Raw genomic sequence first — 13,321 nt, 5'->3', positions numbered from 1 at the left:
ATGAGGTTGACTTTCGTGTCTATCCTGCTCATCAGTGTGTCAGCCAGCACTTTGAATAGGTGATTAGGTTCCTATATCCAAACACGCTCATTTTCATATCATGTTTCAGTATTATGCACATGCTATGATATGTGAATCACTGCCTCTGGATATAGGAGTCTAAGCTCACAGAGAGGCCTGGGCCTAGACATAAAGGGATGGTGGGGGTGTCTCAGGCAGAGACTAAGCAAAATGGTAGGAGTGGTTGAGGATGCAGACAGTGAGGAGGAGTACCCTCTGAGGACCAGCCCTGTTCCAGACATGTTCTTCAAAAAGGAGAGTGACCAGATGAGGCGGCAGTAGTGAGCACACAAATGAGGATGGGCAGGTGAAGGTGCCCTTTGGATGACAAGAGGGACATGAAAGTCTGGTAGAAGCAGGAGGGGGTCATATTTTTTTTTTTTAATATTTTTGTAAAACTTTAGAGGTATCTTTTGGGCACTCACAAAGCCCTTCCTGAAACGAACTTCTCTTCAGGATGTGTTCTCAGTACCATGAGGAGAGTCACCCTGTTTCTGCCATAACCGAGGCCTTCTCTTGAGAGTATGTAATGGCGATAGGGAAGATGCTTGTTTCTTGTAACTAGACAAAATGCACTCTGGGACCCTTGCATCCTGTGCAAAAATATTGCTGTAAAGAAGAAACCAAGAACATTAGCAGTAATTTGGTGCCGAAAGAGGCAATTACCCTTCCGGATTAAGACCATAAAGTGATCACTTGCTGCTTTGAGAAGTGGTTTTTATCACCTGCTCAACTAGGGAAGGATGCAGGTGCCTCATAAAGTGCCCCATACTGACTGATTTTGGTTTCTCTCATGCATATTAGTACACAAGACCAGCTTCTGATATCAACATGCTGGGGGAAATGATGTTTGGTTCGGTTGCGATGAGTTACAGAGGCTCTACCCTAAAGATACACTATATACGGTGAGTTTGGGCCGCTTTGTCTCCTGGTCGAGAAAAGTGGGATGTGATTTTTGACTCCTTCGTTCAAAAATGCATTTCTCCCCTTGTTTCCCTCCAGTTCTCCTCCACAGCTGATGATTAGTAAAGTCTTCTCTGCTAGAATGGGCAGCTTCTGTGGGAGCACAAATAAGTAAGTGTGGGGTTTGCTTCTGAGGCCCCCCACCCTCTATTTTTTAAAGTAGCTATTTCTAGATAGAGTAATTCTCTGAGGGCTTTTGAATTATGTCCATGTTCACAAAGGGATTTTAAAAGTGGCCATTGTCATCCAACACATAGTGATTATGAAAAGGTCTTTGAGTTTACAGAGGTCTGTTTATGTGTTTTGGGTCTCCATCCGTTACCCACCCTGCCAGTTACCTACTCATTTCCTCCAAGATGAAAAGTCAAGGGGAAGCAAGGGGGTCACATGAATGAGCGTGTGGTATTTCCCAGTATTACCTTTAAAAAAAAAAAGACTTATTTGTGACTTTATTTCTTTTCTTTTTTTTTAAAGATTTATTTATTTATGCATACAAGAACTGGGGGACAGGCCAGAGATGCAGGGGCTGAGAGGATTCACCAGAGACAGAGTGGGGAGCAGAACAGGCAGACTGACTGAAATATATTGCTGAGGGGAGCATCAGGAGAGTCAGGAGGTCTGCTGCGCTATGTGGGTTGCTTCTTGGAGGGCCGGGGATCAAACTTGTGCTGCAGAGGGTGCGTATTGCTTTGTAGGGTGGTGCTTAACCCCTGCGCCACCAGGGATTCCCCTTGTGTCTTTATTTCTAATGGAATGAAGCATAGGAGTCTCTCTGGCCTGATCAGCACGCAGGTTGGGTGCGTGGTCCACTTGCGATCCCCTCTGAGTCCTGTCAGTGTCACCTCTGTGACTGACTCAGACTTGGGCCACGCAATATTTTATTTTCATTCCTGAATTCTTTTCCCCTGTAGTTTTACATTTTCTTTTATAAAGAATTATTCCTTATTGTAATTTTATTTATCTTTTTTTTTTTGCATAGAAGAACTGGGGTATAGGCCAGGGTGTGGGGGGTGAGAGGATTCACCAGAGACAGAGTGGGGAGCAGAACAGGCAGACTGATTGAAATACACTGCTGAAGGGAGCAGCAGGCAGACAGGAGAGGTCTGCTGCGCCATGTGGGCCACCTCCATGGCTGGAGATCACACTCAGGCTATGTCTAGAGACACAGTGTTGGTACTGAGACCCCTAGGCCATCAGGGAGTCCCCTAGTTTTACACTTTTTATTTTTAACATTACAATTTTGTGTAGACTAACTGCTGAAATGTGCTCATTCTGGTACATTTGTTCAGATATTTTCAACTTTAAAGCAGAAGTACATTATATATTTCTTTTAAAATAATAGAATATTTGTTACACTTTGGTAAGTTTGAAGGAAAGGTTTGTTATAAGTAATAAAAGAGGCCACATGAATGCTGTTATTTTTTATCATCCTGGGAAATTAGAACTATAGTCCTCCTTCAATTTTGGGTGCCAGTGACTAAGGCTACTTTCTTATCAAAATTAAAAATGTACCTGTTTGAGCATTTAACATTGGGTGTACCATCGCTTCTCAGCCTTTTGGCTAAGATCAAGTGTAGTAACATTGGGTGTACCAGCCCTAAGCCAATATGGGAGTGGGTGTTTATTTCTTGTGAAATTTACTTTTACAGATTCTAGATGTTACCTGGAACCTTTATTGCACTAACTCCCTGTAATAAAATATTGAACTCTGGTTTAAGCAAAAGTTACTTTGACCTCATTATGCTACATTATCCTTGAAGTCTTTTTATTTTTCTTTGTTAATGAATACAATAAATTACTAAAATCTTCTTACCTGATGTTTGTGTTTATGTGTAATTCTTTTTTGAAAAGTTCTGAAATCAAATGTTAATGTTATGTCCTCTTCCTGGAGAAAAAAAAGTTGCTGAATTTTCATAGATGTTAACTAAGAGTTGAAAATAATTTCATATATTCACTTTGAAAGTTTATGTAAAATTGTCCATGAAACGAATAGCAACATCTTGTGTGTCAATCACTAAAGCAAAATTTAGAAATGAATAGCAATATCCTCATGTCAGTCACCAAAGCCAAAATGTATCATTTGGTGTCCTCTAGTGAATTATGAAGTTGTTAGAAATGGTCTGTTTACTTTTATTGTTGAACTACCTCTGAAAATGTTTTCTTGGCCTCCAACAAATTGCTGTAAAGTTTAATTCACTTTGGTAAATGTGACTTTATTCATTGGCAAAGAAAAGTCTGAGCGACCGGTAAGTTGTATTTGAGAGCCTGGTAGAAAACAGTTTTATTCATCTCAACCTTTTCCCCCTCTCTCTCCCTTCCTTGTCCTCTCTGTATTTAGCTTGCAAGACAGCTTTGAATATATCAACCAAGATCCTAATTTGGGAAAACTGAACACAAATCAGAATAATTTGGGTCCTTGTCGTACTGCAAGTAACCTAGGTAAAATCAGCCACATAAATGGGCTCTTTCTTTTTGAATGCCACTGCTGTGGGTGTGTGTTTTGCTTTATTTGAGTTTGTTGTGTTGTTTTGTGTTTTTTTTTTTTTTCATTATCTTTAATCTGTGTTTATTTTTTGTGTGTGTATACTTTGTTCGCCCTCTTCTGTGTGTTTCTGTCTCCAGGTCTGCTGCAAGCTTGCAGCAGCAAACTGCTGCAGGGGGTAGCTGACGGAGGACCCCTCCGGCTCACCCGGAGTGCTTCTTTCTTTGCAGGTTTGTGTGGAATGCTGAATACAGTGTGACCCACACACTTGTTAATAAATCCTGTACAGATCCTTAGAAAAAAAATCCTAGTTGGTGCCTCTTTAGAAATCCAAGGGGCTCTTGAGATATTAGTTTCAAATGCAACCAAGTTCATGGTATTCAGAAAATTCCACCAGTGAACCTCTATTGTAAATGTCTTGACTAATACCCCAGAGTAAGCTGATTTTGATCTCAAATGAGCCCTTAGTATTTCTAAGAGGATTATATTTTCTGATTTTCCTGGGCCTCTTCTGCTATACAATGGTCCCTTTTGCTGTGGTGTCTTTTACCCATTTATTCACCTGCATCCTTACCTGCACAGTTTTTTCAAGTCACTCTAATTAGAGCATGGATGATCACTTGCTCTGGCTCTCACTCTTGCTCTCACATGTGAGTAGTTTAAATGCAGTTTCTAGGTTTCTTACAGGTATGATCATCTTGGTCTCTCTGGGAAGGTAAATTCTGAGATTTAATGAGTCTTGCTTGCTCACGCTGTTGAATGTCTGTTGTAGTTTTGGCATGATGAGCAAATGTGGGGAACTCCCATATTACTAACATTGAAGGTTTGTGTTTATGGCAAATGTATTCTTCATTCTGTTGTTATTTGTACCCTGTATCCTGAAATATGCTAAGCACCATAGTTTACTGACACCCTCGTGAAACTGACACCCTCCTACCTACTCTGAGTGAGGATAACATGTTTATATACTCTTTAAAATTGTGAAAATAAACATGCTTCAAAAAATAGCTAGCAGTATAATAATCAGGCTGGGCCCTGGGCTCCTTGAACATCGGAAAGCCTCATCTGTCCTGCAGCTCAGTAAGTTTAGACAGATCTGAAGCTTTCCTAGAAGCCTGTGATACGTTAGAGTCTTTTCCAAAATTCATGCCAGCACATGAGTTTTTTCTAAGTACCTCTACAATAATACTGGGTACGGATGTATTTGGAAAAGAAATGGAGGAAAAAATATTTGAAAATGAATGTGTGTTTTCTATCTGCCAAAAGAGAGTGGATTATGGACAGAGAAACATTTTTTAAATTTATGAAATGGTTTTCAACTATTTCTCTTAAGTTGACTATATTTACTACTGAAGCTGATTATGAAGCATTTTGAGATACAGTGCTATTTAAATACTGCTAGTAATGAGGAAAATGGCTAAAAGTATTTGCCTGAGAATGTTTGTTCATTGCATCAACTGCATGAATAGTTTATTATTCAGTTTTTTTTTTTAAGAGATGAACATTACTCAAAAAAATTTATATGCTACAGTAAGATAGTTAAAGGTAGTTGGTTCTTGATTCTGCTTTCGTCTTACTCTCACCAGCCTCTTTTTATGTATTTACTTTTGCTTTCTGGTTAATTTCTACATAGACTTAAATAAGCAATAGCGGTAGTCTACTTTGAAATGTAAAAATGACTGCTGCTGTTCTTAAACTTCTGTGGAGAGTCCAATAACATGGTTTCCTTTTGTCTTTATCTCAGCACACAGCACACCAGTTGACATGCCAAGCAGAGGCCAGAATGAAGACAGGGACAGTGGCATTGCTCGATCAGGTACTACCTTTTGATGGTTTAGCTAATAGAGTGAACTCTCCATAAAGGTGCAGTAGTTTGAAAATAGAAGACAGATTGACCTGATCTTCTGGTCTGCTTTTTATTCTGCTCTATAGTCTAAGATGGTCTCACAAGTCTAAAGAGACCTAGGAGTGTGCACAGAAGTGTCCTTCAGTAAAGGGACATTTTAAATAATAAACTTTTTTTTACATTATAATAGCAGTTTATGCCAAGCTTTGCCTTTATTCCTTGAATTTTTGGAACGTATTAAGAAAATAAATAAGAAATACATCCATTTTATTTAAAATTTAATATTTATAGATGTTTATGTATAACAAATTTGACATCAGTTTTTCTAGTGTTATTGTGGGAAATGGGAACTAGAATAGGAGACAAGGTCAGACATTGTTTCTTACAAAAGTTTGATGTCAACCTAAGACACTGTCCCTGGGAATGGGTTCAATTGTATGCGTGCCAGTAAAAGAATGTAGTGTGGTGGTTACAAGGTTTGAGGCAGCTCAGTATGCATTGAAATAGAAATACTCTCTTAGAGATTTTTTTTTATGTATTCAAAAGGGCAGGTTTATTATAAAAAGGGAAGGAAGGGAAGTCAAGGATGCTTGCACAGACACAAGTGGGCAGACAGAGCCGCCCTGAAAGGGACAGGTTTGTTAAAAGAGAGTGTGCATAGTCGCAGGCTACAGCCTTGGGCAGAGAGCTGCCTCTGCTGCTTTGCAGAGGGAGAAGGTTGATGAAGAGCGCGCCTGCATTTTTTTTAAAGTGAAAAGTATCAACAGTGTCATAGCAAACTGTCATTTATGTTTCCAAGCAAAATAAGCATGTGCAATAAATTAATCTATAAAGTCAGTGTAATTTCAGTATAAATTCCTATCTATGAAGTCAGGCAAAATAACTCTTATATCTATATCTATATATCTCTATATCTATAACTATATCTATATGGATATATATTTATCTCAAAGAACAAAAAAAAAGAATTATGCTTTCCAAAAGTCTTTGTAGACGCTTTATTCTTAGGGCACATGCTAAGGATACAAAGACAAAGGAGGTTACAGTTTGCTCATAAAGGCTGAGCTAGAGTTTATGTCCTAGATAATGAATTAACATTTTAAGCTGTTCCTCAATGGAATATTACTCTGTATTGAAAAGAAAGGAGTGATCAAACTATGGGAAGACTTGGAGGAAGCTTAAATGCATATTGCTCAGTGAAAGAAGCCAATCTGAAAAAGCTACACTATGTAATTTCAACTATATGACATTCTGGAAAAGGCAAAACTATGGAGACAGTAGAAAGGTCAGTGGTTGCCATGGTGAAAGGAGGCACGAATTGGTGGAGGACAGAGCATTTTTAGGGGTGAAACTATGCTTTCTGATACTATAGTGGTGGGTATTTGTCATAATATATTTGTAAAAATCCAGAGAATATACAATACCAAGAATGAATCCTAATATGGAATATGAAGTCTAGGTGAAAATGATTTGTAAATGTAGGTTCATCAATTATAATCTGATGGGAGATGTTGATAATGGGGGTGGGGGCTGAGGTTATATGGGAGATCTGTGTACATCCATTCGGATTTGCTGTTAATCTAAAAAGGCTCTAAAAAGGAAGGTCTACCTTCCTTTTAAAAATTTGAGATGTTTTGAAATCATGGTAGTGAAAACATTTTGTCTGTTTACTCAGGGGGCTTGATAGGAATTTTATTAAAACTTACAGTACCTGTCATGTCTTTGAGACCTTTATAGTCTTAAAATCATTTTGCAGTTTGGGCACTAAAATATATTAACTAAAATTTGTTGGTATGTTTGATTAAAAATGAGAATTTCCTATCAGGCAATGATTATAGTTCTGCTAATTGACCTTAAATGATTTTATTCTGTTGTAATTAAATATACAACTGCTGAACTTTAAGGAACCTCGTGTTTTTTTCAAGAATTTAAATAAGCAGCAGCTCTAAGAGACATGCCGTCAGTGTTACAACTAACAGAGATCACAGCTGTGTAGTGGATGCAGGACACTCTGTGACCACAGACGTGAAAGGCGTTTCGTTTCGTCTCGGAGCTACACCACCACCGAAAGAACAAAACGCAACAAAATTTATCGTGGAGCTTTGGTTTTTTTGTTTCTCTTGTGCTTTTTTCTATCATAATTAATGACTGACATCACTGACCTTCACATTCTTGCTTGCTCATTCTTCATGCAGCAGTATTTCTTGGGCATCTTCAATGATAGACACTTTTCTATGATACGGAGTAGCTCTGATCAAGTAGACACGATTCTTGATCTTGAGGAGTTTCTATCAAATCAACGAGACAGAGGTAGTAAACAATAAAATATAGGTCTGCAGTTACTGCTGAGGAAAATCCAACAAGTGGGGTGCTTGTGGAAGACCCCTCTCAGAGGGTAAAATTTCACCTAAGACTTGAATACCAGTGGTTATGGGCTTTGTGAGGATAAGAGCAAAGAGCATTTCAGACAAGAGCTGGGGGGGAACAGGCGTTGGAGCTTTGTGTCAAAGGAATAGAAAGAAGGCAGGAATACAGTGAGAGGAGAATGCAGGCAGATGACCTGGGAGAGGAAGTAAGGAGTTTTAACAGAAATCACACTGATCATATTAATTTATTTTTGATGGGAGTGCTTCCAAAGACAGAGAGCAGTGTCTTGTCCCAGCTGCAGAAGAGACAGAAGACTAGGAGTTATTATCTGCAATGTCCTCCCCCTGGTGTCTCCCTGCAAGTAAGATTGGTTGAGCAGAGTCGGAACCTGTTGCTTTAGGCCAGGTTCAGACTTGCCAAGTTCAGACTTGACCCTGAACATTTGCCATCTCCCATTCCTGCACAGTCCCAAGGATTTGATACTGTAATCACAGTTTGTTTGTTTGTTTTCAGCAGCATTAATAACCCAACCTCAAAACTTTGCAGTGAAGAAATTACTGCTGCTTCTGGACCCTTGACTTTCGCCCTCCCTTTTCTAGTGTCATGGTTGTTCCTTGTGATTGATCACATTCTGTGTTTATCTTGTAATTCCCTGTAGTTTTTGTTTGTTTTTTTCCTGTAGTGTGAGTTCCATGAGGGTAGAACCACCTTGTCTCTCAGATTGACTGCTCTGGCCCTAGGCATGTGAATTGTGTCTGGGGTATAATGGCCACCCAGGGCTATTTGAATCCATCCATATATACAAGGAGAAATACCCATAGATTTTAAAAATAGTAATTGCTGTTACCCATTTTCTGTCACATGGCATATTTGGGGTGCCCTCTCCTTTGTCCGTTTCCATGACTGGCTTTTGTTGGCATTTAGGTCTTAGTTGAGAATATCTTGTTTTCATAAAAGTGTTTGCTGATCCGTGATTAAAGAATTTACCTCTGTCACCCACACAAACCTTTGCCCTAGTTGCTTAAAGAAGAATCATATTAATTTTTCTAGTAACCGCAGTCTGAAATCATCTTGTTTAATCCATGACTGTAATTTTCTTCAGGGATTCTTAACCCCTCAGAAGCTCTTAAGAGACTGTATCTATTAATTTTCTGCCCCAGGTGCCTTGCATACTTTTGATACAAATTGATACAAATACTTTTGTATCAATGGATTTGACTTAAGGGTTCCAGAACATTCTTTAGTTAAATCCACTATAGTGTTTCTAGTAAACCTGCAAATTAGCAAATGTATTTTAGGAGAAAGCTACACATTTATCTCGCTCGGGCTTGCAGGGCACAGACCAAGAAGAGTCAGCAGTCAGCATTTTTATTCCTTTAAACTTACCCTTATTTCCCTCATTGCTAACCTCCATGGGATTAAATGGATGCTAGTTGAAGAATCCTTCTCAGAGAGGAGGATGGGATGAAAATACAGTTTTTTAAATTCAGAGTTAGCCAGGTATAAAATGTAAATCTCCTGGAGATGTGATTTTGGCTAATTTTTTTTCTAATTTTTTTCTCTAAAAGTATTCTAAAAAGAAAAGTGATACTAAAAATATTAAGTAGCGTTAGACTTGCCGCTTTTAAAGCTGAAACTGAGCCTATGAATAATTTAACCAAAATTCTCACATTTTTAATCGAGGCACCAGTTAGAGAATTTTGTTTTTAAACTTTTCATTCTCCTTCTTAACTTACTTTTTTTTTTTACAAAAAAGATTTATTTATCTATGCATACAAGAGCTGGGGTACAGGCTAGAGTTGTGGGGGGGGTGAGAGGATTCACCAGAGACAGAGTGGGGAGCAGAACAGGCAGACTGACTGAAATACACTGCTGAGGGGAGCAGTGGGTGAGACAGAAGAGGTCTGCTCGCCATGTGGGTAGCTCCCTGCCGGCCGGGGATTGAACTTTTGCTGCAGAGGCTGCAGACAGCCTTGCAGGTTGTATCTTAACCCCTTGCACCACCAAGGAGGCCCCAGTTAGAGAATTTTTTTTTACCTAACTCACAGAAACCATTGGGGGCGGGGCAGGATCTACAACCCACCTCACTTTTAGCACTCATCCAAAACTCTTTTCGTTGTCCTGAGGAGCCAGGCCCTTAGCGAAGGCATGCCATCTGCTGGGCAGAGCCTGCAGCCCCTACTCTACCCCCCCCCCCCCCCCAGTCAAGCTCCCTGTGGCCCTGGCCTCACTGCCTTCCAGCCAGGAGCCAGCCAGCCATCCAGGGCACCGAGTGTTGGTGGAATCAATATCTGAATCCACCCTTTTCTCATGAGAATGACATTGAGTCGCAGGCCAAAATTGAACCTGTGCTTGCATTTGAAAGTTGTAAGTGTATTGTTTCCTAGCACATGTGACTGACAGTGACAGGCCACAGTACTTTTAGATAAAAAAATTACTAAGTGACACTAAAATATCTTTGTGATGAGGAAATGATTGATAACCCTGAACCAGCATTTTGACTTAACATTTCATTTAGTTGCCATAAAATAATTATTCATTTTATGATGAGAAAAGGAATATTCTGGTTTTTTATTACTTTTATTTTTTTTCCCCTTTCCTTTCATGTCAACTATGAGTCCTAGGTTCTTTCCATAATTAATCAGAACAATAACCTTTTAGTACTCTAAAATGTACTGCTTGGTCTGCCTTTCCCAAGAATTGCCAGAGGGAGTGAATAACTAACTTTTATTATATCAGAAACTGGGCTAAGCATTTTACATGTATTCATTTGTAATCCTTACAGGAACCTTATGAAATAGTTCAGTGGTTTTTTTTTACTTGCTTTTTGCCTTTTGTGTGAAGTCCATAATGTATTTTCATCTTGATCCAGTAACAAATGTTTCATATATAGTAAAGTATAGTTTCATCAGGTGATATTAATGCTGCAGTATACTTTCTCCTCTTTAAATGTTGGCTTCAATCTATTAAACAATTCACAACCCACTAGCTCCTTGCTGCTCTCATGAAAAATACTGAGGTACTTTATTGTCCCCATTTAAGTAAACTGCCAAAGTGTCACAACTGGTGAATGACAGAGCTAGGATTGGAAGCAGTAACCTGGGCTCTTACTCCACGTGCTAAACTGAATTATACAGCAATATAGACAATTTCAAGAATAAACTGACCACAGAGTCATCTCTACAACTTGCTTCTGTGACTGAGGGAAACAGCTGTTTATAATATAAAATACCACCCGCCAGCCCGATACTCCGTCTTCCAAGAAGTTGATTTGCTTTAGCATGAGACAGGGGACCCTGGAGGTTTGGGGGTGGAGAGGATTGTCTGGTTATTATAGGGGACTTTTGAGAACTTGGGGGGGGGGGCAGAAGTATCTCACAGGGAGATTTTATTAACCAATTTTATGTGATTTTAAGGAAAAACACTCTCTTGGCTTCTTTCAGAATTTTCAGTAAAATCTCCTGCTTAATGATACTTGAAATGTGGATTTGATTTTGGGGATTTTAGTCTACCTTAGGCTGAAAGCTTGAACAGAGGTTCAGAGATTCTGGTGAGAACCTTGCTGAAGCCAGCCTCGCCTGCGTAACCCTTCAGTGCAGAACTGCCATACATTCCATTAAAATTTACTAATTGCCTGTCATGTTCAGGCACTGTCCTGGGCACAAGGGAATACAAATTGACTAAGACCTGCCTAACAAAATCTATCAACATTGACTGGATTAGATGAAAGGCATCTTATAGATCTCTATTGTGGAAAAATCTCAAATTGTTACCAATATGTCAGAATTTTGTAATTTTGTCTGGGCAGTTCGATGCTCTTCCCACCACCAGATCCCAGTTGCCTGGCACAAATAGACACTCTTCGTTGGCTTATCGATAATTAATAGCAAGTAACTCAAGTCAGGGAGTCGGGTACTTTCCATCTGCCTATAAAAGTTTAAATATAAATGTAATATGTTCGTGTGGGGAAACTGCCTTAGTAAATGATACCCATGAGCATACTATGCTATATTTATTGAAATCAATTTCCCTTGTCCTGTGATTTGCTGCTGAAAATGTTGACCAGCCATCAGTAGCACCCTAATTCCTTTTCCACTGGACTGGATGACATTTCAATGTTGAATTCCTTGATCCTTAGGAGGGAAAAGGAAAACAAGTCTCTCTGGCTCCATTCTTCCAAACCAGTAGGCGTTAGTAAAGCAGCTGTGATTTGGAGAAAAAGCCCTTTGCCTACCTGAAAGGGACCAGGCCTTCCCTGTTAACGAAGTCAGCTCACACTTACCGAGAGCCCAACTGTAAGCACCTGATACTATGCATGGGCGGAAGCAGCGAGAGGCTGAGAGGCAAATAAGTAATCCAACCAGAAAATATATTTAAAACTAGAGGTTGCTTTTTCATAGCCAAAGCAGTAACAGGAGGGCTGGGAGAAAGGAGAACCAGTATTATATATCTGGAGATGGGAAGGAGAGGTGGACAGAAGAGAGAGGATATTGTGTTGGGGAAATACTTATTTGTCTGGATTTCACCTCAAAATACAGGACATTTTTTAATTGATTTTTAAAAAAGATTTATTTATGCATATAAGAAAGAGTTGGGGTACAGGCCAGAGGTGCGAGGGGGTAAGAGGATTCACCAGAGACAGAGTGGGGAGCAGAACAGGTGGATTGACTGAAATACACTGCTGAGGGGAGCAGCGGGCAAGATGGGAGAGATCTGCTGCGCCATGTGAATTGCTCCCTGGCTGGCCTGGGATCAAGCTCTTGCTGCAGAGGCTGCAGATTGCCTCATAGCGGTGCTTAACCCCTTGCGCCACCAGGGAGGCCCCTTAATTGATATTTTTAAGCTAAATTATGTATGGCATTAGTTACCAGGTAACTAAACAGTCACGCAGACCATTTTTATCAGAAATCTGCAACCTAACACTCTGATTGAATATGTAATAAGTATTTTGTAGTTGTAATGTGGGATCTGATAATTGATGTACTTGCTGTATTTGAAATCCCAGTTTCTTTTAATCTGTCTTCCTTCTGAAAGGGTGTTTTCAAAAATACTAATAATAAAATAAAATAAAAGGATGTTTTCTTTACTCTAAGAGAAGTTATAGTCTCCCCCTGCTGGATGTGACTGGTAAAATCCGAGTGTGTGTGTGTGTGTGTGTGTGTGTGTGTGTGTGTGTGTGTGTGTAATGTAGCTGCATGAAGACTCATCACTGTCCTCAACTTTCCACTTTTCTTCCCCACAGCCTCCCTGAGCAGCCTCTTGATCACACCTTTCCCATCTCCAAGCTCCTCAGCATCCTCTTCCAGTAGCTACCAGCGCCGCTGGCTTCGAAGTCAGACAACAAGTCTGGAAAATGGCATCATTCCAAGGAGGTGAGTTTCAGGTTTCCTTTTGCTGAGGAGGTTCTGGTGAAGGCAGGACTCTGTGCTCACTGGTGGTCATTGGGAAAAGGGAGCGAAGCTAGCTCTAGCTTTAGCCGAACCCAAAGTGTACAAGTTAGAAGTTTCATAGAATAAATAATAGCCAAAACCCAATCTCCTGGTCTGGAAGACACCAGGAAATACCTGGGTAGGTGTGTGGTGTATGAGGTGGATTTGGTATTA

General features: G+C 39.8%; 1 protein-coding gene across 1 annotated transcript in view; it reads left to right on the top strand.

Annotated features, from left to right (window-relative positions):
• The window catches only part of FNIP2 (folliculin interacting protein 2), a gene marked incomplete at both ends in the record, with an annotated part of 109,087 nt that overhangs the window by 59,133 nt on the left and 36,633 nt on the right, over positions 1 to 13,321 (top strand). The window contains 6 exons of the mRNA XM_084245319.1: positions 865 to 965; positions 1,063 to 1,134; positions 3,362 to 3,462; positions 3,646 to 3,735; positions 5,250 to 5,321; positions 12,961 to 13,090. Of these exons, the coding sequence (XP_084101445.1) occupies positions 865 to 965; positions 1,063 to 1,134; positions 3,362 to 3,462; positions 3,646 to 3,735; positions 5,250 to 5,321; positions 12,961 to 13,090 (566 nt within the window). The remainder of the gene's footprint in view (positions 1 to 864; positions 966 to 1,062; positions 1,135 to 3,361; positions 3,463 to 3,645; positions 3,736 to 5,249; positions 5,322 to 12,960; positions 13,091 to 13,321) is intronic.

Source organism: Talpa europaea (assembly GCF_964194135.1).
Source record: "Talpa europaea genome assembly, chromosome: 10".
Taxonomy (NCBI): domain Eukaryota; kingdom Metazoa; phylum Chordata; class Mammalia; order Eulipotyphla; family Talpidae; genus Talpa; species Talpa europaea.
Note: the sequence above shows the minus strand (reverse complement) of the source record. Positions and strands in the feature narration are given on the sequence as shown.